At 57.3% G+C, this 27666-nt stretch overlaps 2 protein-coding genes across 9 annotated transcripts; one reads left to right on the top strand and one right to left on the bottom strand.

Moving 5' to 3' along the window:
- The first annotated feature begins 507 nt into the window (after positions 1-507).
- Ddx39a (DExD-box helicase 39A) lies at positions 508-9153 on the top strand. Of its 4 annotated transcripts, XM_078037471.1 has the most exons (12): positions 544-667; positions 1367-1592; positions 4680-4891; positions 5231-5358; positions 6279-6371; positions 6715-6898; positions 7619-7737; positions 8105-8236; positions 8318-8427; positions 8515-8659; positions 8767-8914; positions 9003-9153. In XM_078037471.1, the coding sequence occupies exons 3-12, from the start codon at positions 4684-4686 to the stop codon at positions 9017-9019; spliced, it is 1284 nt and encodes a 427-aa protein (XP_077893597.1). In that variant the 5' UTR covers positions 544-667; positions 1367-1592; positions 4680-4683; the 3' UTR covers positions 9020-9153. The 4 variants fall into 4 exon arrangements, with proteins under 4 accessions (XP_005336304.1, XP_077893597.1, XP_013218796.1 ...); XM_005336247.5 differs by lacking the exon at positions 1367-1592 and having other exon boundaries at positions 508-667; XM_013363342.4 differs by lacking the exons at positions 544-667; positions 1367-1592 and adding an exon at positions 1610-2314.
- A 79-nt stretch (positions 9154-9232) lies between these two features.
- Positions 9233-27231, bottom strand: Adgre5 (adhesion G protein-coupled receptor E5). Of its 5 annotated transcripts, XM_078037370.1 has the most exons (21): positions 26935-27224; positions 23825-23878; positions 23535-23654; positions 22864-23019; positions 20512-20643; positions 19168-19299; positions 18465-18611; positions 17876-18022; positions 17699-17745; positions 17511-17588; positions 15492-15669; positions 15298-15411; positions 14890-15113; positions 12307-12486; positions 11194-11391; positions 10698-10924; positions 10528-10594; positions 10351-10442; positions 10050-10218; positions 9866-9964; positions 9233-9784 (listed from the first exon to the last, which is right to left on the bottom strand). In XM_078037370.1, the coding sequence occupies exons 1-21, from the start codon at positions 26957-26959 to the stop codon at positions 9755-9757; spliced, it is 2616 nt and encodes an 871-aa protein (XP_077893496.1). In that variant the 5' UTR covers positions 26960-27224; the 3' UTR covers positions 9233-9754. The 5 variants fall into 5 exon arrangements, with proteins under 5 accessions (XP_077893496.1, XP_077893501.1, XP_077893497.1 ...); XM_078037375.1 differs by lacking the exon at positions 18465-18611 and having other exon boundaries at positions 26935-27231; XM_078037371.1 differs by lacking the exon at positions 20512-20643 and having other exon boundaries at positions 26935-27220.
- Positions 27232-27666: the final 435 nt, after the last annotated feature.

The following is a 27666-nucleotide window of genomic DNA, read 5'->3' as shown; positions in this document are numbered from 1 at the left end:
AAAACAGAAAAAGGCCTGGGATGTGGCAGTGTAAGCGCCTCTGGGTTCAATCCCTGGCACACACAAAAAAAAGCTAAAGAAGCCAGACACCAAAGACAAACCTATTGCAGGATTCTACTTCTGTTAAATTCAAGAACAGACAAGAATAGTCACTGGAAGCCTCCAAGCCTCCTGGGAGTCCTTTCAAAGCCTCCAGGGTGGAGGGCCCCCACGCGGGCGGGCAATGCTAACTCCGGGAGCACTGGATTTAGCGTCAAGGACCGAGGCCACGATTCTAAAGGGTGGGGCACAAGTCAAAGGCTAATTATCTGCCCTTCAGTTGCCAGCACTAAACATGGCGGCACCCATGGAGGAGTGAACCCAGATCACATGACGGGGCGCCGCCCGGTGTAGATCTCATTTTGGCGCGCCTACTTTCAGATTGACCAATGAAGCGGAGGCTTGAGGCACGCCCTCTGTTCTCCTCTCCACCAATAGCCTCCTGACACCTTCCTTATTATCCAATCACCACTTCCGCTTCTCTTGACTGAAAAGCAAGGTGTCCTGTGAGCAGAACCACAGTCTTACTGAGGAGGCAGGAAGCGCCGCAGCTCGTGTCGCGGCGCGTGCCGGGTAACCGGAGTCAGGCGGCTCTCCTCTTAGCACGCGGAGGCGAACGGAGACCCAGGTAGGCGGCGGCGCCGGGGGCGCGGGGCCGCGGTGCGGGGACGTCGGACCTGTGGATAAACGGGCGAGAGCAGATACCGCGGGTTGAAGGGGAGCAGGAGGGGGGGCGGGGCAGTTGGGGCTCCCGGAGCGCGCGGTGGTGGCCGTTGGGCGCCGGGGCGCATGCGCCAGGACAGGACCGGGCCGGCCGTTGGCGCGCAGGGCGCGGGCCGGCTTCCGGGAGGGGGTGTCATGGCGGTCTGTCTGCGGGCTGGGCCCGAGTTGGGGGAGAGAATAGACCCCGGGGCGGCTTGGGGCCTTTTGTGGGAGAGACTGAGGGGGCTACACCGGAGTTTGAGGCCGCGGTGGGAGAAGCCAGAGCTACCAGACGGGTTTCTCCAGGTCCGAAGGGCGTCCCCCTCCCCCACTGCACCTTGTTCTTGCCCCCTGCATCGGCGGGACTCGAGTTCCAGACACTTAGAGCAGAAATCATCTTCTTTTGACATTAGAAGTTCCCAGTAGGGAATCAACGCCGGGGTGAAAAGCCTATCTGAGGACAATGGAGGGCAGATGGGTGCGCGTGGCATGTCTGGGTTGTCATTTACCCCGGTGTCAGCTTCCAAGCCCTGCTGCTTCTGGGACCTCAGCTGTCGCGGCGGCCTTTCTGGGCTGTTAGACCACACCAAATCCTGCCTTATGACCCGATTTGTTTCGAGCATAGGACTCTGGCCAGCCACTTCTGGGAGTTGCCTTTTCCCCCCCTTCCTCTCTCTGGAGTTGGAACCCAAGACCTCGCACTGGCTTGGAAAACGCTCCACCACTGAGCTACATCCCTCGCCCCTTCTGTGCTGCGAATATGTCTCCACATCAACACAAAACAACTTGGCTTGGTCTGTGTATTTTAAACACGCCGTCTCTTGGCCACCCAGATTTGGAAGTCAGAGGAGGTAACTCTGGTTCTTTTCCATCTGTGGGTTGCCCAGGTGATGCCTGTCTCTGACCTGTTTGGTGTCCCGCGGTCTCCTCTCCTCTCCTTCCTTACTTAGCCAGCCCCCCTCCCGCTTTAATTCCCTTCCATTTGGTGACTGGTTTTCCTGGCTCTTGGTGTCAGCCTCCTCTGCGTCTGTGGAGTAAATTCCTCTTGGGTAAATGCTGATTGACTCACTCAACTCTGAAACCTAATCAGCGATTCCCTATTGCTTAGTAAATTAAGCATAAGTGCCCTGGGCCTGACCAGCTCTTCCAGCTTTGCTGCCTGTACTTCAGCCAGCCAGTTGTTCTTCATACCCCAAAAGATCTGGTGCTTTTTGGACTGATCTTTTTTGGCTCCTGTTCTTTCTTTGCTGTTGGTCTTTTCTCTGGTGCTTGGAAAATGGACCCCTCCTGTCTTTGCCAGTAAGAATTCTTAGGGTTGGTATCAGATTGCTTCCAGATTCAGAGACTTGCACACTCTGCCTTAAGACCTGATTCTTGTTCCATTCATTCAGCCATTGCTTTTGAGTGCTTATCTGCTCTATGCCAGTCCGCTTTTAGGTTGGGGCTGTAAGGAACTGCCCTTTTGGAGCAATGGGGGTCCAAAAGAAGTATCGGGCAGGGGAGTTCTTTACTGTTCCAGGCGCCAGAGATAGCAAGTGCTGAGGTGTGTTTGAGATGCAGCAAGGCTGGTGAGGTGAGTAAGTAGAGAGTCAGCATGGAGAGGGGGCTGTGGTGCTGACTTGAGTGTTATCTGAGCACAGTGGAAGCCTGTGACAGGTTCTGAGCAGCATAGTGACATGTCAGGCCCAACTTAGCTTTAACAGACTCCCTTTGACCGTTTTGGGTAGAAGGGGATGGGAACAGGGAGCCACTGAGGAGGCCGTTGGCATAGTCCAGCCAAGAAGTGATGGCACCCAGATAACAAAGATGTGTTAATGTGCCCACACAAGGGAATATTATATGGCTATAAAAAGGAGTGAAGCACTGATCCATGCTATAAAGTGGATGAACTTCGAGAACATGATGCTTAGTGAAGAAAGCCAGACACAAGGCCATATGTTGTATGAGCCTTTTAATGAGAAGCGTCCAAAACAGGCAACTGTAGAGACAAGAGATTAGTGATTTTCTGGGCTTGGGGTTGGTGGCTGAAGCCTCTGATGGTACAGAGGCTTTTTTGAGCTGATGAAGCATTCTAAACTTGATTGGTAATGGTGACACATGTCTTTGTGCTAAAATCCACTGAATTGTGTACTTTGAGTTCTATAACACATGAATATCTCTGTAAAGCTTTTCTACTTTTAAAAACGACATGGCAGCTTGGGGTCAGTGTAGTAGCATGAGTGAGAAGTAGCACCTGCCTAGCACGGGTGGGGCCCTGGATGGATGTGGTGGAGGGATTCCTTGGCTGATCAGAGAAGGAAGTTGAGGGAGAGAGAGAAGAGAAGATTCCTTCAGAGAATGGAATTGTTTTGTAGATGGGGATGCAAGTCTTCAGGGGAAAATGGGGAATTTTCCTCTGGGCATTTTGAGTTCAACTTTTAGTGTCACCCAAGGATGTGAAAGTGACACCTGGTGACTGGGTCTGTTTAGGGAAGGGGTTTTGACTAGAGACACAGGGCCATCAGCATAGAAATGGTTAAAACCATAGGGCTGGATAAAGTCCACCTAGCACCCTTAGTGTGTTGGCCCAGGAAGAAGCACTGTCTCACCTTCAGCTGAAGGCTGCCATGGGGGGTGGGGGAGGGGGGAACAAAAGCATATTCACAGTTGGGTCCCTGGCACTTAGTGTCTATTGCTAGACATAGCAAGGAGATGAGTGAACTTTGTATTAATTCCATTTACCATCTCAGCTCTTTGCTTGGCCAGCACCTAGTGGGAGGCCTTTTCATGAAAATAGTTATTCCCCTGGGTGGGCCACAGGTAGCAGAAGATACCAGAGCTGGGCAGGCGCTTCTCGCTTCCTCACATCCTCAGTTTTCTTTTTTTAAATATTTATTTTTTAATTATAGGTGGACACAACATCTTTATTTTATGTAGTGCTGAGGCTCAAACCCAGTGCCTTACACATGCCAGGCTAGCGCTCTACCTGTGAGCCACAACCCCACCGCACATCCTCGGTTTTCTCCAGCCTCTGGGCAGCTACACCTGCAGGTGTCTGGGGTCCTTGAGGAGCGAGGGGGGAAGGGGGATTCCTTTGGGCTCATTGATCCAAGCAGGTCTTGAACGAGTCTCAAGAACTGAGACTTGAATGTTGAGAATGATGTTTTTGTGCAGAATGTTCCCCCGGGGGCAGCAGGGCTTTAAGGCTTGGCATGGGGGCTCTGTGAGTCTGCGCAGATGAACAGAGCAAGGGTGGTGTGCAATATGGTAGGCAGGGGCTGGACCCGGAGGGTCGTGAGGACTGTGGAGCAGAATTGGGATTTCACTGGGTGCTATGGGAGCCCTTGGAGCTGGAGGATGTTGATGGGCATGTGAGGACATGAGGAGAGACCTGGTAGCTTGGAGGAGGGTGGTAGGAGTGGGAACCATGGGCTGAAGCTGGGTGGTATTGCACAGGTGGAGCTGGTGGCGGTGTTGAGGCAGAAAGGGATCTGAGGGTGAAGTTACAGCTCTGTCGGTGGCTTGCTTTTTATTTTTTGAGACAGGTTCTTGTTAAGATGCTTGAGGTGGGGCGGGGGTTGCCCCTCAGAGTAGAGCACTCACCTAGCATTGTGAGGCACTGGGCTCGATCCTCAGCACCACATAAAAATAAAGTTGACAACTAAAAAAAAATAATTTAAACAAGATACTTAGGGCTTCTCCAAGTTGCTGAGGCTGGCCTTGAACTTGCAATCCTCCTGTCTCAGCCTCCTGAGTCTTAGGATTACAGGCCTGCACCACCATGCCCAGTGCTCCATTAACTTTCTGTGCCACCTCATGGGGCTTGCCCTCCCATGAAGGCCTCTTTTGGGTGTGTGTCAACAGCTTATGGCTGCCAGGCCATGGTCTCCCTTGCTGGGTAGATTGTCCTGCTATACTTTGTCACTTCCCTTGGCCCTTCCTCTCTCTTCTGTTCTCAGTACCATGGCAGAGCAGGATGTGGAGAACGAGCTCTTGGATTACGAAGAAGACGAAGAGCCCCAGGCTCCTCCAGAGAGTACTCCAGCTCCACCTAAGAAAGACGTCAAGGGGTCCTACGTCTCCATCCATAGCTCTGGCTTCCGAGACTTTTTGCTGAAGCCAGAACTCCTGAGGGCCATAGTGGACTGTGGTTTTGAACACCCATCCGAGGGTAGGCCTCCCTGATGATGTTCACCCGCTGCCCCAGCTCATCTCCCCAAAACCAGCTTTGCCTGCTCAGAGCAGCGTAACCTCTAGTGTGTCCTGGATGAGGGAGGGTTTGCTTTCCCTGTGGGTCAGCTGTGCAGTTGTCCTGGGAGGTTCTGCAGCATGGCAGTCTGCTCTAACTGGGGGAATACCCCAGACAGGCAGATGTCTGTGGTCTGGCCCAGGATTGACCTGTGGTTGCCCCATCTGGGGTCCCCTTAGTCACCTTCCCAGGAAGGTGTAGAGAATCTGTAGAGAAGGAATGCCCTGTTTTCTGGTCACTCACATGCTCCTCCTTCCTCAGTCCAGCATGAGTGTATCCCCCAGGCCATCCTGGGCATGGACGTCCTGTGCCAGGCCAAGTCTGGGATGGGCAAGACGGCTGTCTTCGTGCTGGCTACTCTGCAGCAGATCGAGCCTGTTAACGGACAGGTGAGTGCTGCTTCCATTCCAGGTGCAGACTGCCTGGGGCAGCAGAGCCCCAGCTCCCCTTGGTAAAATTATGCTCCCACATTCTTTTTGTGGGCTTTTTGAAATTAAGTAGTTAAAATTTAAAAAGCCAATAAGGCAGAACTGGAAGGTACCTGCAATTCATAAACCGCTCAGAGACATTGCTGCTGCTTCAGTGGGTGCTTCCCTCGTAGCTTATGCTTTGGGAGGTAGAATTGCCCTGTCTGGTTGTTCCTGCTGATGATAGGCCTGGCGACCTCATGTCATTAACATTGAATTCCATTATCTGGGTAATAACTTGGTGAATTCTGGTGTTTTGATCTTAAGAATAATACAGGGGTGCTGGGTGTAGCTCAATTGCAGCACATTTGGCCGCCATGTGTTGAGGCCCTGGGTTCCATCCTCAGCAGCAAAAACAGAACAAACGAGTCATGCCAGGTTTCATATCCTTGTGTGGTGTGTTGGGACCTGTACCCTTGTCTTGGGGCAAGTCCTGAAGGATGGAATCTTGGTGGAAGACTGGTGTGACCAGTGTTTGACATGAGCAGGAAGGCAGGTGCAGCTCGAGCAGAGGCAGGATGCTGTTAACTTGGAGCCTCTGTCACCCTGGGTGGGCAGGTTCTACCTTTACCCAGTCCCTTCTCCGTCTGGCTTTGTTACGGGTCCTATCGTCAAAAGATTAGGCCTCAGTAGCTATGAGTTTTGCGGCAATGAAGGGCTGTGAGAAGGTGGAGGGATGCAAGGCATTTGGACTGGGCCTTCAAGTGGCCTGAGGCATAGGACACTGAGGTGTGGCTGGTGCCCTGTCAGGTGGGGACCAGTTAGGTGTGGTGGGTATGAGCTCTGGAGAGGGAGGATTTAGGCTGCCTTCCTCAAGGATTTCTTACATATTCATTTCCCAGGTGACAGTCCTGGTCATGTGCCATACGAGGGAGTTGGCCTTCCAAATCAGCAAGGAGTATGAGCGCTTCTCCAAATACATGCCCAGTGTCAAGGTGAGCCTCAGGCAAGCAAGCAGGGTGCCCCATGGTCTCTGTAGCCTCGCTGGCCCCAGCACTAGGCCAGCCAGCATTTACCAAGCTTGGCTACAGCAGCTGCCTTTGAGGTTTGCGGTGGTTTATGCTCCTTTAAAAGCCTGATGAATTATGCATGGCCTCTAGGGGCCTGTGCCCATCCCAGCCTGGGGCTGCCGTTCACTGGCACTGGGTTCTGAGGCACCAAGGCTGGAGTGTTAGGCACTCTTGGCACTGCTGGGGCCTGAGCTCTCCAGACCAAGGATGGCGTGTGAGTATGGACAGCCCCAGATATGTGGAAGCAACTTTCTCTTCATGCCTGTAGGTGTCTGTGTTCTTTGGGGGCCTCTCCATCAAGAAAGATGAAGAAGTGTTGAAGAAGAATTGTCCCCACGTAGTGGTGGGGACACCAGGCAGGATCCTGGCCCTCGTGCGGAACAGGAGCCTCAACTTAAAAAACGTGAAGCACTTTGTGTTGGACGAGTGTGACAAGATGCTGGAGCAGCTGGGTGAGTGTCCCTACCAAGCCTGTGGGGCTACCTGGGGCCCGCCCGCCACACCTCCCACCCTTGCAGGCCCCCAGACTCCAGAGTCGGTTTCTAAGTGGGTTGTGGCAGTTTCTAAGAGTCCCATAGTGGGTCACATGGATATGGCCAGAACACAGGCCTCTGGTAAATGGCTCTAAGGGAAGTTCTGTGCTGGCAGAGTGGGACGTGCTGCTTCTAAGCCAAGCTCAACGGGACCACTGTGCCCGAACGAGCTGCTAGCCCTTCCTGGGCACATGAGCATGCCTACATGCACCTGGAGGAGCAGAGCGGCTTCTGCCACCTGTTGGGTTAGTCCTGGGTGCCATCTGCCCTCAGTCAGCTGTGGCAGGACCCGTGGGAGAAGGGCTTGTGTCCTGGGAGCAGCTACGGCTCTCACCCCAGCGGCTATCTCTGCCTCAGGCTCCCCTCCCCGAAGCGCGGCCCGAGGCGCATTGGCACAGCTGCTCCGCTCTGGCAGCGTGTAAGTCGACTGCAGTTCCTCCCGCGCCTGCGCTCACTCTCCCCTGAGTCCAGCCCCTCAGGCACCTGGGACTCTCCCTCCTGCCACTCCCTTGACTCCCTCTGTCCTCGTCATGGTGCCAGTGGCTCCCTGACACAGGTGGGAGGGGCTGGGACTAACTGGGCTGGGCTGGTGGTCTGGCAGATACTCATGCCCCCCTGGTTCTTGCCTTCCCCACCCAGACATGCGGCGGGATGTGCAGGAGATCTTCCGCCTAACGCCTCATGAGAAGCAGTGCATGATGTTCAGTGCCACCCTGAGCAAGGAGATCCGGCCAGTCTGCAGGAAGTTCATGCAGGATGTGAGTAGGGTGACGCCCCGGCCTGCCCGTGGTGGCTGAGACCTCAGCGCAGCAGCTTCAGCCCTCCCCAGGGGCCTGGGGCCGCTCCACGACACCCACATTGCCCTCACGGCTGGAAGGATGCTGGGAGGCCGGCTGAGGCTCCTTCTTTCCCCTGTTTTGTCACACTGAGAGTCGAGTGTGGTCCACGCCTGAGCCAGACCAGAGCTCACATCCAGCTTTTGGTAGAGAATTGTTTCTGAGGTTGGGTACAGCAGGCCCTCTGGGAAGCATCGCTGCAAAGGAGCCACTCCCTGGAAGGTTCTGGGCAGGCGAGACGCCCAGAAGTGAGCCCCGCTCGCCCCTTCCTGCTTCCCTTCCCACACAGCCCATGGAGGTGTTTGTGGACGACGAGACCAAGCTCACGCTACATGGGCTGCAGCAGTACTATGTCAAGCTCAAGGACAGCGAGAAGAACCGAAAGCTGTTTGACCTCCTGGATGTGCTGGAGTTTAACCAGGTGATGCCCCCGTAGCCTGTCCTGGGCTTTGGGCCTCAGGAGCGGGTACCCGGCCAGGCCTAACCGCTGCCTCTCCCACAGGTGGTGATCTTCGTCAAATCCGTGCAGCGCTGCATGGCCCTGGCCCAGCTCCTTGTGGAGCAGAACTTCCCAGCCATCGCCATTCACCGGGGCATGGCCCAGGAGGAGCGGTGAGTGCACGCCACCTGCCGTGGCCAGAGGGAGCAGCGCCCAGGAGCCCGTGTCTGACAGCCTCCACTTATTTCTCCTGCACCCAGTCTGTCACGCTACCAGCAGTTCAAGGACTTCCAGCGGCGGATCTTGGTGGCCACCAATCTCTTTGGCCGAGGGATGGATATTGAGCGCGTCAACATCGTCTTCAACTATGACATGCCCGAGGACTCGGACACCTACCTCCACCGGGTAAGAGGTTCTCCTCCCGGGATGACAGTGGGTGGGCACCTGGCTCTGCTCATCATCAAACCCTGAGTGCGTGTCTATGGCCTGACCCTGTTCCTGCCTTCCTGCAGGTGGCCCGCGCAGGTCGCTTTGGCACCAAAGGCCTGGCCATCACTTTTGTGTCTGATGAAAATGATGCCAAAATTCTCAATGATGTCCAGGACCGGTTTGAAGTGAATGTGGCTGAGCTTCCGGAAGAAATCGATATCTCCACATACAGTAAGTGGCTGGGGCAGGGCCAGCATTTGGGGATGCAGGTCCTGGGCAGAGGACCTCTCCCTCACTGCCTCCCCTGTTGTCTTTGCAGTCGAGCAGAGCCGGTAACCACGCGCCTTGAAGACCCAGCCGCCCTGCTTCCCACGTGCTGCTTCATGTCCTCTTTCTAGGCAACAGATGGGTGTCTCTTTTTACTGTTCAAAAGCTGTAGATTTGTGTAAGAATAAATTTTTATTATGGAAGCCTGACTCCCACCCCATCTGTTTCTTTGTCGTCTGTCAGCATTTCATGGACACGGCCTGGCCAATGAGCAGCGCCACCTTCTGTATCATGATATTTAATTTTTTTAAGTGTCAACACTGAGAGATTTACACAGATAAAAAGACATTACACAACATCCAACCTTCACAACAGGGAGACCCCTCTGCCCCTGCAGGTGGGCAGCCAGGCCTCTGTACCGTGAGCGTCAGCGGCAGCCAGCTTCTCTGCCTCTGACTTCAGTCTTGGCTTAATAGGCAAGCTGAACCCAGCATCCTGGCCCCTTCTGTTCTGTGGCAAAGAGCTGAGGGTAAAGGGCACCGGGGTCTGCAGTCTGTCCTCAGAACTGGCAGTATGTGCTAGAGCAGTGGGTTGCAACCCTGGGCCAGTTTCTGTCCCCACAGCTTTCGTGGGGCACAGAGATGGTCAGAAGCAGGACCGCTGGCAGCTCACCCCGTTCTGGGGTTGAGTGTGAGATGAGCTGTGGCCCGCTTTACTGCAATGGGGCCCAAGGTGGGAGGACAGCAGCAGGAGGATAGCCTTCAGCACGTGCAGGAGTCACTGGCTTGGCGGTGATCCTTGCCTTTACATACCAGACTCCGATGGCCTGAGCTCCTGGGGAGAGAGGAGCCTGTGAGGACTTGACCCCTGACCAGGTGCCCTCCCACGTACCCTGCCTCAGGCACAGTCCCTTACCCGAGTCTGATTGTGGCTGGTGCCAGTTGTGGAAGAGGCAAACTCGGAGTACTTGCTCCCAGCAACCATGCAGGCCCACTTGCGGTACTCTTCCCTCACCTGCAAGCCCAAGGTGCCAGGTCAGGGGAGAGGCCACCCCAGGACTGAGGCATAGCTCCTCCCACAGCCTCCCCTGGCAGCCCACCTTCTTGTTGAGAAGGCAGAGCAGGACATAGAGGAAAAGTCCCTGCAGGCAGTTGAGGATGGTGAAGATGTAGGTCAGAACCGAGCTGTAGGGTTCAAAGAGGAACAAGCCAAAGACCCAGGTACAGCCCAACACAAAGAGCTGGGCAATGGCTGTGACTGTCAGCACCCTGCAGGGGAGAGAGGGACAGACACTGACCTCTATCCTGCACTCCCTTCACCCCAGCCCCTTATCTCCACCCACAACCTGCACCTCCAGGCCCCTCAGGTCCCAGCCCCTTCGCTGATTCCAGCCATCTCACCTTGCCTTCCGTAATTTCTTCAGGTCTGGGTTGATTTCAGAAAACTTCTGAGTGAGCCTCCAGACGGTAATCACAAAGATCACAGCATTGCACTGGGTGGGGGATACAGATTGTGGATGAGAGGGGTGAAGGTGGGGACCCTGTCACTCAGGCTTTCTGTAGAAAGGGGGCACTTACCAAAATGATTAAGGCCAGGGGTCCTACGAAGCTCCAGAAAAAGCCATGCTTTTTGCTCAACCAGCAGCTGGGAGAGAGAAGGGGACCCATCAGACCCCAGAGGGGCACGGAACTGGGGTGCTGTCACCTGGAAACCCAGCCCCCGCCCTTGCCCCATCCAGTATACTCACTAGGTCTCGCCGACGTAGCCCTCGCTGGCGGTGGCCGCCGAGATGGCCACGATGAGCAGGGGCACGCCGTAGCCGATCAGGCAGAGCCAGCGTGTGCTCAGGCCCTGGCCCTGGAACACGCGCACCACGAGGAAGTACAGCACCAGGCCCTCCAGGCTCATCCAACAGAAGGCGGCCAGGAAGCAGTAGTGCAGCAGCCCGGCCACCAGGCGGCAGCGCGGCCCCGCCTGCGGGAGCAGAGGAGGGGCCGGGCGACGTCAGCGCGGGGCGGGGCCGCGTCGCCCGAGCCCCTCCCCCGGCCCAGGGGGCGTGGCCAGGCGCTTCCGGGTCGCCTCTGACAGCGTCCTGGCGGGTGGGCCTGGGGGTGGCACGTGCCTCCAAGGCCGGCGCCCTTCGCCAAGACCGCGGCGGCAGGCGGAGCCGCCTGGCCTGGGGGTCCCAGGGGAGGGCGGGGCTCACCGCTTCTGGGTCTCCCAACCCCACCGCAGGGCCTCACCTCGCCGTCTGGGGTTTCCTTTTCGATGCCCGCCAGGAAGACGGCGGAGCCCAGGAACAGGCAGACGCAGAGGTGCAGGTGCACGGTGGTGCGAGAGCTCTGGATGGGCCGCACCAGCAGGAAGGTGAGGATGCACAGCAGAAGGCAGACGAGCGACAGCGACAGTCCCACCTTGGTGATCAGCTCCAGCTTCCAGTCCTAGGAGCGGGATGGGTGGGCGGAGTCCCGTCAGGACCCGAGGGCCACACTCCATCCACGGGGTAGTACTTGCTGGGCCTCTGGCTAATTTTGGGTGACTTTGATTGGCCCAGCTACCTATGGATCCTCCCTTAGGCCACATTTAGAAAACTGTGCTACTCTGGAGTATACTACGTGGGGAGGTTTTTGTTTTGTTTTTTGGGAACCCAGAGGGGCTCTACTACTGAGCCACACCCCCAGCCCTTTTTATTTTTTGGGACAGGGTCTTGCTAAGTTGCTCACGGCCTTGGTTAGTTGCTGAGGCTGGCCTGGAACTTGCAACCCTCCTGCCCCAGCCTCCCGAATGGCTACGTGGGGAGTTTTTAGCAACATTTCACAACTGGTGCCAGTTCGACAGGCAGAGGGGCACTGGCTGCAGTAGGGCTGTGCCAAGCAGCACAGCTGCTGGGTCATGAAGTCCCAGAAAGGGTGACAGAGGGTGTGGCATAGGGCCACTTGACTATGCAACCACAGGGACAGGGACATATTTGAACAACCAGATGGAATGTACCATGGAGAGCCAGCTGACTGTCTTGCCTAAACTGACCTTGACACCTGTGGGCCCTTTTCTTTTTTTTGGCAGCACCGGAAATTGAACCTGGGGTGCTCTACCATTCAGCTACTTCAGCCCTGTTTTTGTTTGGTGCTGGGTATTGAACCCAGAGCCACTTAACCACTGAGCCCCAGCCCCGCCCCCCACCCTTTTTAAAAATTTTGAGACAGGGTCTTACTAAGTTGTTTAGGTCTTTGGTTAGTTGCTGAGGCTGGCCTCAAGCTTGTGATCCTTTTGCCTCAGATTCCCAAGTCCCTGGGATGACAGACGTGCCCCACTGTGCCAGCACCTGTGGCCTTTTGAGGCTGTCCTCTGCCCCTTACCTGTATGTCATAGTGGGCCATGAGGATGGCAAAGCTACTCAAGTGGTTGCATTGGCAGGTGGTGCTGTTATCCCTGCTGCCCAGCTTCCAGCAGCCGGTGGTGTCCCAGTGTCCACTCTTGTTACTGTCCATCTTCCAGAAGGCACAGATGACCTCTTTACGTTTCCCGGGTATCTCCCCCTGTGGGCAGAGGGGGTGAGCAGAGCGGTTGGCCTGGTGCTCACTTGGGTCCGGGGCTTAAGCCAAGTAGTCTGCTTTTCATTGGACAAGTATTTACTAAGCACCTATTGTGTGCCCCAGGCTTGGGCACATAACAATGAAAAAGGCAGACGCAAGTCCCTGCACTTCACAGAAGAAATACAATCGGTCAACAAATATTAAAAAAAAAAAAAATCAACATGTCTAGAAATTAGAGAAATGAAAATTAAAACTACACTGAGATTTCACCTCACTCCAGTCAGAATGGCAGTCATCAAGAACACAAGTAACAATAAATGACGTGATGGTGAAGGAGACGATCAACACATCATAGGCCTCAGAACAGCCAGAGCAGTGCTCAGTGAGAAGAGGGAAGCGGGGGCCCAGTGCAGGCCTTAACCTTCAGGGCAGAGCTACGGTAACAAGAAGGCGCGGTGCTGGCACCGAAGCAGACATGAAGACCAGGGTACCGAATCAAGACACAGAGACGATCCCACAAGAACACAGTCACCTCGTACCAGACAAAGTACCAAACACGTACATTGGAGAAGAGACAGCCTCTGCCACAAGTGGTGCTGGGAAAACTGGAAACCCATAGGTAACAAAGCAAAATCAGACCCCTGTCTCTCACCCTGCCCCAAACTCAACTCAAAGTGAGTCAAGGCATGAGGCCAGAGACCCTGCACCTACCAGAAGGAAAAGCCGGCCCAACTCTCCATCATGCCGGCCTAGAAACCAACTTCCTCAACAAGAATCCTCAAGCACAAGAAGTAAAATCCAGAATCAATAAGCGGGATGTATCCAACTAGAAAGCTTCTTCACAGCAAAGGAAACTATCCAGAATGAGAAGACAAACCCTACAGAATGGGAGAAAATCTTTACCACCTGCACCTCAGAGCATTAACCTCCAGGATAGACAAAGAACTCAACACCCAAAAAACAAAGAACCCAGTCAATACACAGGAACTGAACAGAAGAAATACAACGGTCAACAAATATTAAAAAAATGTTCAACATCTCTAGAAATTAGAGAAATGGAAACTAAAACAACACTGAGATTCCACCTCACTCCAGTCAGAATGGCAGTCATCAAGAACATAAGTAACAATAAATGCTGGCAAGGATGTGGGGAAAAAGGCCCACTCACACACTGCTGGTGGGACTGCAAATTAGTGCAACCACTCTGGAAAGCAGTATGGAGATTCCTCAGAAAACTTGGAACCACCATTTGACCCAGTTATCCCACTCCTTGGTTTATACCCAAAGAACTTAAAATCAGCATACTGCAGTGACACAGCCACATCAATGTTTACAGCAGCTCAATTCACGATAGCTAAGCTATGGAGTCAACCTAGGTGTCCTTCAACAGATGAATGGATAAAGAAAATGTGGTATGTATACACAATGAAATATTACTCAGCCATAAAGAAGAATGACTGTGACATTTGCTGGTAAATGGGTGAAACTGGAGACTATCATGCTAAGTGAAATAAGCCAATCCCCCCAAAAAAAGTCTGAATATTCTCTCTGATATGTGGATGCTAACACACAATAAGGATGGGGCGGGGCAAGAATAGAAGTTCATTGGATTAGACAAAGAGGAATGAGGGGAAGGGAGGGGGAATGGGAATAGAAAAGACAGAATGAATGGGACGTAACTTTCCTGTGTTCATACATGAATACGTCACCAGTGAAACTCCACATCTTGAACAACCAGGAGAATGGGAAGTTATACTCCATGTATTTATAATATGTCAAAATACACTCTAGTGTCATCTACAACTAAAAAGAACTAATAAAAAAATTTTAAAAATAAATAGGATGTTGGGCTGGGATTGTGGCTGAGTGGCAAAGCACTTGGCTCAAGTATGTGAGAACTATATTCAACGCTCAACACCACAAAATAAAAACAAAAAAAATAAAATAAAGACTGTGCCCAAGTATAGATACAAATTCAAAATAAATCAATAAATAGGATATTATTTTGCAGCTTAAAAATTATGTCATAATTTTAAAAAATAATGAATAAATCGTAGGCCTACTAAGTCCCCCCTCCCATGCTGGGATGAAGCCCAGGCCTTGCACGTGCCAGGCAAGCACTCCACCATGAAGCCATGCCCCCAGCCCATGCGTTTTGATTTTAAATAAGGAGGTCAGGGAGGACCAATGAGAAGGTGACATTTGAGCAAAGACTAGAAACAGTTAAAGGACTGGGTTCCATAGAGGAAGTGTCCCGGGCAGGGCCTCAGCAAGAGCAAAGGTCCTGAGGTACATGTGGGAAGGAAGCAGGTGGCTGGAGGTGGGGAAACGAAGGCACTGCGGGGCACTTGATTTGGCTGTGGCGTGAGCGGCAGGACCCTCCCCTCCTCCCGCCTGTGGACTCACCTCGTGGGAGAAGGCGAAGGTCACAGGGGAGGCGAGCTTCTCAGTGTCGTTGTTGGTCAGAAAGACGGAGTTGACGGGCGAGAGGATCTGGATGCGCGCGCCCCGGAGAGGGCCTTCGTGGGCCTTCTGCAGCTCCTCTTCCTTCTCCGGCTCCAGAACCAGGGAGGCGTTGACCAGCAGCTTCCCCATGTTGGGGCTGGACAGGATGCCCACCACAGTGGTGCCTGGGGACAGACGTGCTCCATGCCTCTCCTTCCGCCCAGGACACCCCAGTCCAGACCTGGCCACCCCCGAGGCCCGGAGCCGCCCACGTTCTAGACCTGCCCAGCCTCCCCCCACCCTCGTGCCACCTCCCCCCCCCCCCGCCTCCCCCTGCACCCCCCCCCACGGCTCCTCTGGGGACCCCACCTGTGCTGGAGTTCCCGGCTCCAGTTGCGGTGGCCCAGTCTAGGTGGATCCGTGCGTGGCTCTGGCCCAAAGTGACATTTCCATTCCCTGGCTTCTGGTTCATCAGGGACAGCTCTGAGGAGAGAGGGGCAGTGACTGGGGACCTGGAGTCCTGCCGGGCGGGCGGAGGCTGGAGAGGGCGGAGGAAGCCTCACCTGTGTCTGAAGGGGACCGGTAGGTGAAGGGGCCTTCAGGCAGAGACTCCGCCAGGGTCCTCAGAGATTGCTCCAGGCCCAGGAGCAACTGCGTGGCCACCTGGTGCCGGACAGGCAGGGCAATGTCCTCCACGTCCCCAGGGGCTTTCAGCAGCTCGTCCATGGCCCCAATGAGGTTCTGCAGGTGACAGAGACGCCGGGTTATTGGACCCCCGGAAGCCACCTGGCCTGAGGGACCTGACCTCCCCTAGGACCAGCGACACGTGGAAAACGGCCAGGTGGATGGCGGGGGACAGGCCTGGGAGAGTCGAGAGGACACAGTGGACAGAAAACAAGGGATCAGTCTGCGCCGCCGCGTGGAAATCTCCCAGCGGCACTCAGGTCGGGCTGTCGGCCACCGTTCCCAGGGCGCTGCACACAGCGGTGGCCGCCAACCACAGGTGCTGTGCGCACGGGGCGGCCGACCTGCTCCAAGGGGCGCACACCGGGTTCCCTTGGAAAAACTGAAGGTAAACGGGCTCCACTTGCTCTCATGGTCCCTGCTGAGATGGCCGGCATCCTCTGCTGAGTTAAAGGAGCTCCGGGACTGGACAAGCACTGAGCTGCAGCCCAGCCCGCCTTATTCTATTTTAAATATATTTTGATGGATCTTTATTTTATTTTTATGTGGTGCTCAGATTGAACCCAGCCCTATTTTATTTTTCTTTTGAGACAGGATCTTGCTAAGTTGCCGAGCCTTGCTTTGGCATTATTATTATTATTACCACCAGGTGTGGGAGACCAACCTTACACATGACTGAGTCACACTCCCCGGCTGGGTGCTGAGGCGCTCAGTCGCAGAAATGTGGCAGAGCTTTCCCCACCCTTCTTGAGTCCGAGGGTCCCTGTCTCGTGCATGGGTGTGTCTTGCTACAGCCCCATGATGAAGCTATGCTCACCTGTTCCTTTGTAATATAACCCCTTGCCCTGTTTAGGATAGAATCTTCCATGGAAGTGCCTTGTGTGTGTCCCCTTCTCTTACTGTGCCCTTGGGTGTGGCCTACCCAGGTGTCAGTCAACCTGCTGACAGTGGACACCATGAAGATACTCAGCCCCCTGAGACCTGACCCCTTGCCTCATTTGAATAGCTTCTCCTCAATAAAAGAGGTCAGCGCGTGCTCTCTCTCTCTCTTTCTGCAGACCCTTAAAGTCAGAGGAGCCGTCACATCGACCCCAAACAAAAAGGTATTTGTGTCTCTTGTGTGGTTATTTCGTGCAGCTCAGTCAGCCCAGTTTAACTGGAGTGACCCCCTAAGCCTTTTAGTCTTGAGAACTGAAACCTGGCAACCAGGTACTGAACTCAGGGCACTCAGCCACCAAGCCACCTCCCCAGCCTTTTTTATATTTTATTTAGAGACAAGGTCTCACTGAGTTGCTTAGGGCTTCAGTGCTGAGGCTGCCTTTGAACTTGTGATCCTCCTGCCTCAGCCTCCCGAACTGCTGGGATTCCAGGTGTGCACCACTGCACTCAGCTTATTTTTACTTTTTGAAAATGTAATCACTAAAATGTTTTAAAGTGACTCACATTTCTTTCCCCTTTCTCTTTCTTCCCTTTTTTTTTTTTACATTATATTTCTATTATGTTTCTCGTGTATGACACTGTTCTCTAAGCTTTATTTCTACCAGTAGGGTTCACTGAATCCACACCATTTTCATGCTTGTGTTACAGATGAGGAAATGGGCCCGGAGAAGGGAAGTCAACTGCCTGAGGTCACACAGCAAGAAGTGGCAGTGAGGAGGTTTGCATTGTTGTGGCCCAAAGCAAGGGTATTGACTGCTCCCATCTGTTGCATTAGCACCCTAGTGTGTGCGCATGCTTACACCAGGGTGCATCTACAGGTCTGTGTGCGGGAGATGGGTGAATGTGTGGGCACATGAGTGTCCAGGCCCCTGCCCGGGTCAAGGGCTGTCTCTATCCACATGGAAGCCTCCCCCACCTTTCCCACACCATCCTAGGGTCCCCCTGGATCCTGCCCTTACCTGGATGGTGTTGGTGGCTGCGACTGGCTTGAAATCCTTGTGCAGATTGTTGACTTTGTCAAAGAAGTGGGAGAGACTCTGGGGAGGTGAGATGAGGGGTCACGGGTGGGTGGGAAGCTCAGGGCCAAGGGGTGGACAGGGTGCTGCCCCAGGGATCCCCACCTCCCTGTCCTGGCTGGGGCGCTCACCTGGCTGTGGACTCCAGGGGGCAGAGGCCAGGTGAAGAAGGGCATGACTGCAGGGACAGGACAGTGGTTCATTAGGAGGAGTGCACGTGTGCGTGTGTGGGTGTGTATGAGCATGTGCACGTGGGTGTGCACGTGTGTGGGGTGGGGGAGGTTCTGGGGTCAGGGCAGGCTGGGTACCTTTGCAGATGGTGCTGTTCCGGCCATTGACGCTCCCAGGAATCAGCTCCCAGCCTGGGCGGCAGTGGCACTGGTAGGACCCCAGGGTGTTGGTGCAGATGGTGGACTGGTGGCACTGATGCTGCCCGGAGCTGCACTCATCCACATCTGGGGACACAGACAGAGGGGTCATTCCCGCCTCAGCCAGGACCAGTGCTCTCTGCCATCCGAGCTCCACCTGCTTCTTCCCGCCATTAGTGCCCTGCCTGGGCCGCTGAGCGGCCACCTGGAGATCCAAACCCTTGTGAGGTGGGTGCCAGATCAAGGGGTGTGCGAGGCCTGGTGCCCCCCAGATCTGCCCTGTGCAGGTGCAGATTGTGAGGCTGCGGAAACTCGTAACCAGTTAGTCACTAGCTGCAGCCCGGGGCCCCGGGAGTATCCTGTCAGACCCCAGCTCCTCCCCTAGACCCCTCTGTCTGTGTCCAGCCCCTGGAGCATTAGCTGGCACAGATGCCGCAGGTGCCACAGCACTGGACGTGGTTGGTTTGCCCGTGAGGGCTGCGATCCGGGCTGGACTGTGGGCCTCTGAGTGTGGCCTCTGAGCCCGCACCTTCGCACACGGTGTTGTTGGGGCCATGGGGGGATCCGGGGACCGGCTTCCAGCCTGGTCGGCAGCGGCACCGGTAGCTGCCCACTTGGTTGAGGCAGTGAGTGGATTTGTGGCACGGGTTTTGTCCAGAGGCGCATTCATTCACATCTAGGACAAAGCAGGGGGTCAGTCCCTACCCCTGACCGGCTCCCATGCCCCGCTCACTGCACCCACTTCTCCATCTTGTCGCAGCCCCAAACCAAGGACCTCTGCATGTGCCTCACTGGTGACCTTCAGCTTCACCTTCAGAGCACCTCAGGTGGCCTCCCTGCATGAAGGGCACAGCAGGGACCCTGGTCTCCAGTTACAGGAGGTGGATCCAGGAGGGAAACTGAGCCAGAGGGTGGAACCTCCTGACCAAGGACTCTGGTCTTCCTCTTCCTGGCCACGGTGGGGGCTCCTCGTCAGAACTGAAAGCGACTCTTCTACTCTCACATGAATGATGGGGATGGGGCTGAGGTCTGGGGCTCCACACGGACCCAGAGCTCAAAGGCCCTGCGGCCACCCTGCCCCGTGGCGAGAATTCCTGGAGGTGATTCCTCAGGTGGAGCCTGAGCCCCTGGACCTTGGGAACCTCAGGTCTTCTCCCTCCTTGGGCCCAGGACCTGCCTCTGCTGCACCCGTGGCTCCTGTCCACCCTCAGGGGTCCTCCTGGGGCCTCTACCTGTGCACAGCTTCGGGTCCTCTGGGTTGGGCTCAAAGCCAGGCAGACACTGGCATCTGTAGCTGCCCTGAGTGTTGATGCAGGTGCTGCGGCCCTTGCAGATTCTGGGGTTCTGCTTACATTCGTCCACGTCTGCAAGAGGAAGAAGTGGGGCAGGATGTGGGCAGCCGGCAGCTTCAGGTGGCTTGTTGGGTTGGATGCGAGTGTTGTGATCAGAGGGTTTGGCTCTGTCAGCCCAGGCTGGGAGTCGGCCAGGTTCCTGGCATGGAGGCATGGGGTGGACCCGCTGTGTCCCCAGGTTCCTTTCCTAAACCACAAGGAGGCTCTCCAGGGGGAGCATGGTCTCCAGACCCTCTGTTGTCCTCCCAGTGCCCTCTGCCTCCCTGGGAAGCTCCCAGCTGGGCCAGGGTGTCATGGCCACATGTGTCCTGGCTTGAGGATTTGGAGCAGAGGCCAGATGGGTCCTCCTGGGACCCGAGTGCAGGGGAAGCACTGAGCTCCCTAGTGGGGCCGGTCTTGGCTTCCAGGGTGGCCTTTGGCCTGATTCTGGCAGTGTGACTGCACGATGGCTGAGTTGTCCCTGGGTCCCAGTGACCTAGCAGGACAGGTTCTCTCATCCCACTAGCTCTGAGAGCCCAGCTCCAAGGAGAGGAACTGAGATCCGCCCCTCAGCCAGGCCCACTGGGACAAGACTTAATGGCAGGGACAGGAGTGAGGACCATGCCAGAGAGCCCAGGGTTGACATCCAGCCAGGCAGCCCTGGGACCGTGCAGGTGTCTTCCTGACCCTGTGAAGCATCCTTGTCCTGTGGAGGCCAGCCATGGGTGGACAGCAGTAGAGAGTGGAGGCATGGGGACCGGGAGGGGTGGCAGGCATTTCTGTCATCTCTTCTTCACCTCCACTGAGACACAGACCTGTGGCTTGCTGCGTGGGACCCAGCATCGTCTCTGTCCCCAGTGGTCAGGCCCTTAGCATCTGGGCTGACCTCCTCCGGAGAGGGGTAGGGCTGGGCAGTGAGTGGTTCCATGTCACCCTCTCTGTGTGTTCCAGACCGAGCGTCTTCCTCCACCCTGCTCCATGTCACCCTGCTGACCCTTTCCTGACTCCCTCCTCCAGTGCCTTCAGGTGGACCAGTTAGTGGTGAGTCAGGATGGAGCAGAGAAATGAACGAGGGCGTGGCTGATGAGCGAGTGCCTGTGGGCGTGGTTAGGGGTGTGGCCGTGGAGGGCGTGGCCGATGAGGGTGGGGTTGGTGGGCGTGGCTAATGAGGGCGTGGCCGAGAAAAGCGTGGAGCAAAGAGGTGTCTTCTCCAGGCCCAAGTGCTGGCTGGGGACTGGGGCCTACCCTCGAGTCTCCTTCCTCCTGAATTTCCCGACTGGGTCCCTGGCTCCACCGTGGCTTGGGGGCCCGAGTGTGTTCCAGGTGTGGCTGAGCCCCTGTGGTCCCCGGAAGGGGCAGGGCTCGTCCTGGCAGCCGCTAGCAGTGGAAAGAGGACAGAGTGGCGCTGGAACGGGCTCCCCGCGGGCTCCAGGGCCAGCTGGGGCCATCTTGACCCCTCCCCCTTGCGGTTCATGCAAAACAGATGCCAGATGGGCAGCGGGGTGTTCCGAAGGTCCAGAAGTGGCCCTCTGCGGAGGGTTCTGAGTCTTGGGCGTTGGACAAGGTTGGGCGACCGACTGTCTTGCACAGCCTAAGGTGGGCCAAGGAGCCAGGGGCGGGTCCCAGGTCCCCTGCCCATCACAGGAGTGGGACGCTAGTGGACGTATCCTCTGCGCAGCACAAGCCCAAGTGCTCAGTGAGGAGCTGAACCTCAGGTGCTTCTCCAGAGGAGCAGACTGTTTTCTCTGTCACCTGCCTGGGGGCCCATGGTATCCCCTATGTCACTTCACCCCTGTTCATCCTATTCTCTGCCCAGCCACCTTGCCCCCTGCCGCAGCCCTGCTTGTTTCTAACCCTCAGCAGCCCACCTTCTTAATATGGATGACCACTTGGGACGCAGCATGCTGGGAGGAATCCATGACCACCAGGTGCCGGTTGCTCACTGCACCAGGGTGTCCACCAAGGGGGCCGAAAACACTGTGTTGGTCATACCATGGCTGTGTCCACGCGGAAAGGGGGCCAGCCTTTTCCCAGTTCACACCCAGACTGTCCCCTGGCTGAGTGTCATGCATTCCTGGTACGCACATTTCTGCTCTGAGGCCCAGCTTCTCGGGCCTGTTATCCTTGGCTGTCTGTTTACCCTCAGGGCAGGAGGGTCAGGGCTGGGATCTGGGCTGTGGACTCTTGTCATTCTGCAGAGAGGGAAGGGGCTGCTGCCCTTCCTCAGGGTCCTCTTAGACCCCCAGCTCAGCCTCAGCTCAACATCCGGGTGCTAGCTCCCTCCTCTCCCTGTCCTGGGGTACTCTGCAGTAACCCCCTCTCTGGGAGGCTGCACACGCCCACTACTGGCTCCCCCTGCTCCCCCCTGCCAATGCCTGAAGCCCCTCCTCTGCCCAACCTATGGGAAGGGCACAGCCTGACCAAATTGCCCACCACCCCAGGAGCCGGGTCAGGAGAGGGTGCACCGACCCCAGTACTCAGAACACAGTCTGCTGGGGAAGTGCTCAGAGGCGGAGGCTGCGTGAAACGTGAGACCTAGCACCAGAATGCAGTTGTTTGTTTTGTTTTTTGTACTGGAGATTCAACCCTAGGGCACTTGGCCACTAGGCGACACATCCCCAGCCTTTTTGTTTTTTGTTTTGAGACAGGATCTCATTAAGTTGTTGAGGCTGGCCTTGAACTCTCTATCCTCTTGTCTCAGCCTCCTGGTGTGCTGGGATCTCAGGCATGGGCCTCCATGCCCAGTTTAAAAAAAAAAAAATTAAGTCCGAAAGCCATCACTACTGTGGCACTTTCTGGGAACCAGGACCTGCCCAGTGCTTTTGGATCTCATTTCCCCTCCTTATGACTCCCTGCCTCACCCCGTACTGGGGACTGACCCAGGGACTGGCACCTGCTAGACAAGTGCGCTACCACTGAGCCACGCCCCAGTCCACGACTCCCCTTCTACAGATGGGCAAACCGAGGCACAGAGAGGTGAGGTGACTTGTCTGAAGTCACACAGTGAACCAAGAGCAAAGCTACCTCTGGTTTGGGTTTGATTTTCTGCAGTGCTGGGGAGGGAGCCCAGGCCCTGCTCATGCCAGGCAAGGGCTATGCCCGGGAGTCGCACCCCAGCCTCTACCTTTGTAGCTTTAGAAGATCGGGGCTCCTTCCTGTGGGTTATTCTTTTTTTCTCTCTCCCCCACTTTTTCCCCACCTGGGATGGGGTCTCTCTGTTTCCCAGGCTGTCCTCGGACTCCTAGGCTCTAGTGATCCTCCTGCCTCAGCCTCCCAGGTAGCTGAGACCACAGGCCCAGGCCATTGTGCCTGGATTTTTTTTTCTTTTTTTTAAACACAATGATGTCATCACATCTCACATGTCCACAGGGTTTCCTGATAAGCACCCTGGCCATCATCACAAGCAGAGCTATCAGGATGGGCCAAGCAGCTGGTCCCAGAGTGCCCTGACCCTCCCCACCTCTTATGCTGGTGACGGGTGCACGCACAGCTGCCCCATCTCACAGTCCGGGTGCTGAGGCTATAACTGGGCGCTGTCCCCAGATCAGCTCTGGTGCCCTGAACTGCATGTGGGGTGGGGGTGAGGGGGGGCCTTACCTTGACATGTGTTCTCACTCGCATTAGTGAAGTTTGTTCCCCCAGAACGGAGCTCATAGCCCGGGCTGCACGTGCAGTAGTAGCTCCCCTCCACATTCTGGCAGTCAGCAAGTTTTCCACAGGACACTTTCATGGGTGGCACACATTCATTGATGTCTGCAACATAATAGGACCAAGGGTCACCTCCCAAAGGTGTGTGTTCTCTCAGGCAAGAGGCTCCTGTTCCCTTCCTAAACCCCCAGCATGGGGTCTGACCTTGAGTTAGTGTCTTCTGGACAGAATCCTGGGATGCACTGCTGAGGCTGAGCTGGAGCTGGAGCAAGCCCTTCCTAAAGGCCACATAATCTGCTCTGTTCATCTCAGTCCTCTGGCTGACACTCCCAGTTTGGACACAGGGGACAATGCCAAGGTAGTGTGTGGGCTACAAGCTCAGTGTCACCTTCCCCAGACTTAACAGCAGGCTGAGACCAACTCCTGGGGCCCAGGTCCTCTCTGTGCAGGAAGCCATGCCATTCCCTGGTCTCTCTGCCATCTTGCTGTTTCCTTTCTGTTTTCTGTCTTTGATGATGGCCTTGAGGTCGAAGGCTCAGCCTTGACCATTACCCATGACCCCACTGGCACTGGGCACCCCCAGTCTCTGATGTGCCCTGCCCCTCCCCCATCCTCTTTACCGTCACAGATCTCCAGGGGGTCAGTGAAGATCTCTGTGGACAAAGAGGCAAACCCCGGCTTGCAGCGACAGGCGGTGGCACTGACACATTCTGAGTTGAGAGGGCACCGGGGGTTACAGCCTGTGGGGGCACAGGCTGGTCAGAGGCTGGGAGGGGGCAATGGGGTCCCAGAGGAGGTCCCAGGAGGTGGGGAGCTGCCCTGAGCCTCCCTGCCCAGGCCTCTCCTCCCTGGGCTGGGGTGCAGGGCCCTCCCAGGCTCTGGCTGTGGACACGCTGCTCCCCACACTCACCCCGAGAGTCCTGGGCTCCGGCTCTGGAGAGACTCAGCAGGACACACAGCAGCCCTGTGACACAGAGAGGGTGGGTCAGCAGGCCCAGCAGGAAGAGGAGGCCGGAGGTGATGCACTGGAGGGCAGGGGCTGAGGACCCTCCTGGGGTCAGACCTGGTCCACTCCTCAGAGGGAGCCCAGGTGGCGCCTCCCAGAGGGTCTGGGGGTGGGAAGGGGCTGAGCCTGGCAAGCTCTGGGCTCCAGCCGTGGCTCTCCTGGCCTGTGGGTGGGGGACTGGAGCCTGGTGGCCCTGGTCAGACCCTGGAGCACAGGCAGGCTGCCTCACTGCCCTGCCTCAGTTTCCCTTTCTGTGGAGTGGGGACAAGATGACACCCACGTCCTAGGGTCGCGTGGGAACAAACCCCAGTGTGTCAGGGTGTTTACCACCATCCCTGACCTTTAGGTGGGAAGGGAGGGTCAGGGCCAGCTGTCCTCTCAGGTCCCCTGCCTGGTCTCCCTGGTCCCCACCCTGACTTTCAGAGGATCCAGCCTTGGGGACACAGGTGCACACCCACCACACCCACCCGCTGGCTCCAGCTGTACCTGGAGCATCTGAGAGTCCCATCTGATGCCATGGTCATCAGCCCCAAGGCCCATCCTGGGACCCTGTGGTGACATTTCACCTCCCACCCCCCACACAGAAAAGATGCCGTGGGCACGAGCTGGGCTCCAGCTGGAGGGGCCCCCTCCTCTGTTCCTGCCACTCAGGGGCATGTCCTGGGGAACCGTCCTCAAGCCACCGGGGGCCTCCTTGCCCTTCTCCAGAGAGCGACAGCCAAGGAGACAGGGAGAGCGAGAGGAGATGGGCGGCAGGTGAAGAGATGGAGAAAGGAGACGGGTGGGGGCTGGGTGCGCACCCTGGAATCCCAGGGACTCGGGAGGCTGAGGCAGGAGGATGGCGAGCTCACGGCCAGCCTCAGCAACTTAGTCTCAAAATGAAAAGTGAAAAGGACTGGGGTGTGGCTCAGGGGTGGAGCACCCCTGGGTTCAGCCCCTGGTACCTCCCCCAAAAAAGGACAGATGAACAGAGATTAGAGAGAGAAAAAGAGGGGGGGCCAGGGGATAGAGGACAGAAGAGAGGACAGTGACACGGGAAAGAAGCCACAGGTGGAAAGAGAAGGAAGGTGGGGGACAGAAAGTGCAGGCGACAGAAGTGACAGGGAAGACGGTAGAACCTGCAGAAGGCGAGGGGTGGAGGAGACGGGCTGGAAGGCACAGGCAGGGACAGACAGACAGACAGGCAGGCAGGGGGTGGATGGAGCAGGAGGGCGGAAGGCGTCTCCACAGCAGCAGGTGCTGAGGGGACAGCTGGGGCCACCGAGAAGCAGTGAGGACCCCAGTAGTCCAGGGATCCCCCAAGGGGGTGCCTGGTGGAGGGACCGGGACCAGGAGGCCGTGTGAGTCACTTCCTGGGGAACAGATGACTCACCCGTTGCCTCAGTTCAACCCTGGAAGGGGCTCCCGGGGCAATCTGGGGTGGGTCACCATGAGCATCACTTGGGGGGCTGTAGGGGACCCCCACTAGAGGATGCGCTGACCGCTCAGTCTGTGCCTACCCCTGGGGCCCCTCAGGCTGGCGGTGGGCAGAGAGCCCCCTGAGTGGGGTACACCGAGGCGGGAGTGCCCTGGCCCAGCCCCAGGCCCTCCGCGCTGGGATGCCCCTCGGCCCCGGGATGCCCCCTGTCCCTCTCGGCCCTCCTTGGCACCAGGGCTGGGCTAGTTCCCCTGGGCAGGGACCCACTTCCTCTTCTCAGGACAGACCACACAGTGACCTCCCTTCCCCCGCTCCCCAAACCCCACATCACTCCTTTGTCTCAAGGCCCTCCCCGGAGGCGGGGGCTGCGTCCGAGTCCATTCCACTCTCGGGGAAACCGAGGCTGGAGGCCAGAACAAGATCGGGAAGCATCCAGGGAAGGGCGGCTTTGAGGGGCAGCTCCTTCCCTCACTCCCTGCCCCTCCTGGGCCGGGCTCTCCCCACCACCGTCCCGAAGCTGCTGGGCCATCTGGGGCCTTGGACGGTGACCAAACAGGAGCCGGGAGAGAAGCCGCTGGTCGCTGCTCCCGGCCCATCTGGTTCTCATTCCGGGGCCCGGCAGAGCCCGGAGCAAGAAGAGTCCCGCCTGGGACCCTGCGTGGGGGTGGGGCGCCCTCCGCCTGCTGCTGAGGACCCAGGTTCCGGGGCCTGGAGTGGCTCGGCTCAGGGGCTCAGAGAAGCCAACCCCAGCATCCCGCAGGCGTCCCACAGACCGAGGTCCCTAAACCGAGGTCCCTGGTGAACTGGCCAGAGCCTCCAGACCCAGCCCGTCCCTCCCCCTGACGGGACCGAGAAGCTGCAGCTCTCTGACGGGGCTCTGTAATGCAGCCGGGCCAGCCGGGCCGCTGTCCCCCACCCAGTGTGCCCGGGCGCGCTCCCGAGCCCAGGGGGCGCTGGGCTGCCACCAGCCACCAGCGGCTGACAACAGGAGAGTCCCTGTGGTCAGGGCAGCCCCATCTGCACCCCAAATGCCATTTCTTCACTCTTTGTTGCCCCGTTGCCTGGGCAACCGCTGCCCTGATAACCGTTAGAGCCACCCTGGGTGGGGCGGGAAGGGAGGCCTCGGGGGAAGCCACACCAGGCTCCAGTCCAAGCCCATAGCCCCCCAAACCCCGAGGGCGCCGAACCCCAGCCAGTTCCTCCTGGACCCAGAGAGGTCTCTGGGGCTGCCCCTGCCACTGAGACAGCAGGGGACACCATCCTGGGGACACCCAGGAGCTGGAGAGGTCCAGGCCACCAGCTCTCCGGCCACCCCCGCCCCCCCGCCCTGCTTTGTAAGGACAACAGGTGCCCGCGGGCGCCGGCACTTGTTGCCGCCACCTTTCCTCCCTGGTGCCTTGGGGTCCCCTCTTAGGGTGCAGCCTGAACACCTCTGGGCAGGGCACAGGCAGCTCCCCATGGTCTCTGTCCCCATGTGCCCAGCGGTGCACGCTTCCTTCCTGGATGGGGAGCTGCCAGCGGTGCCTCCCATTTCTCAGCAGCCGCCTGGGGGCCCGCCAAGGTCCCCGCCCCTCCCCGCGGGGCCCAGAGCTCTTACCTGGAAGGCGCAGGGGGCCCCCCATGGTCCAGCTGGGGCGGGGCGGCGCGCAGGGCGTGGGACAGGGCCGCTGTGTCCTGGGCCGGCAGCTGTGTGGCCGGTCGGGAGGCAGGCCCTTTATGAAGAGGGGCGGTGGGGACAGCGCTGGCCAGGGCCCTCCCCGGAACTGGCGGGGCAGCTGGAAGCCAACAGGAAAGTGCTATGAACACACGCGCACACACACGCACACACACGCACACACGTGCAGGGGACCTGCTCCCTGCAACCTGCTTTCAGTTCTCTGCCGCCACGGACGGACGCTCCCGGGCCCTGAGGGCTCCAGTGAGAGGCCAGGGGAGGCCAGGCAGGGGAGCCTCCTTGGCCGCCTGGCTCTGTCCCCAGGCGGCAGGGCGGGCCTGGGGGGCCAAGCTGGTTACCGGCCAGGACAGAAATAGCCCCGGGCTCCCTCATCTGGGCCGCCCTGCGCTCAGGTCTGAGTTGTCACCCTTTGTAGCTGAGCGGACGGCGCCTTCCCGTCCCCCTCTCCAGATGTCCAGATGGGGAGCAGACACAGGGAGGCCAGCGTCCACCCAGGAGCCTGGGAAAGGCAGAGGGCCCCCCAAGGGTGCCAGGCAGGCGCTGGGGAGAGTAGTTTGGGGGGCTGGGGTGCGGCTCAGTGGTAGAGTAGGAGCCAAGTCCTGGGTGGGAGCCCAGCACGGCCCAAAGAGAAAGGGAGAGAAACTTCCAGACCCA

This window comes from Ictidomys tridecemlineatus, chromosome 2 (assembly GCF_052094955.1).
Source record: "Ictidomys tridecemlineatus isolate mIctTri1 chromosome 2, mIctTri1.hap1, whole genome shotgun sequence".
In the NCBI taxonomy this organism is placed as follows: Eukaryota; Metazoa; Chordata; class Mammalia; order Rodentia; family Sciuridae; genus Ictidomys; species Ictidomys tridecemlineatus.
This window is presented reverse-complemented; position numbering and strand designations above follow the sequence as displayed.

Coding starts and splice junctions, on each gene's coding strand:
- Ddx39a (XM_005336247.5), top strand. CDS start 4,684: ATGGCAGAGCAGGATGTGGAGAACGAGCTCTTGGATTACGAAGAAGAC. Junction 4,892..5,230: donor TTTTGAACACCCATCCGAGG/GTAGGCCTCCCT, acceptor CTCCTTCCTCAG/TCCAGCATGAGTGTATCCCC. Junction 8,428..8,514: donor GGCATGGCCCAGGAGGAGCG/GTGAGTGCACGC, acceptor TCCTGCACCCAG/TCTGTCACGCTACCAGCAGT.
- Adgre5 (XM_078037370.1), bottom strand. CDS start 26,959: ATGGGGGGCCCCCTGCGCCTTCCAG. Junction 23,655..23,824: donor CGGAGCCCAGGACTCTCGGG/GTGAGTGTGGGG, acceptor GTGCCCCCACAG/GCTGTAACCCCCGGTGCCCT. Junction 15,412..15,491: donor CCGGTCCCCTTCAGACACAG/GTGAGGCTTCCT, acceptor CTCTCTCCTCAG/AGCTGTCCCTGATGAACCAG.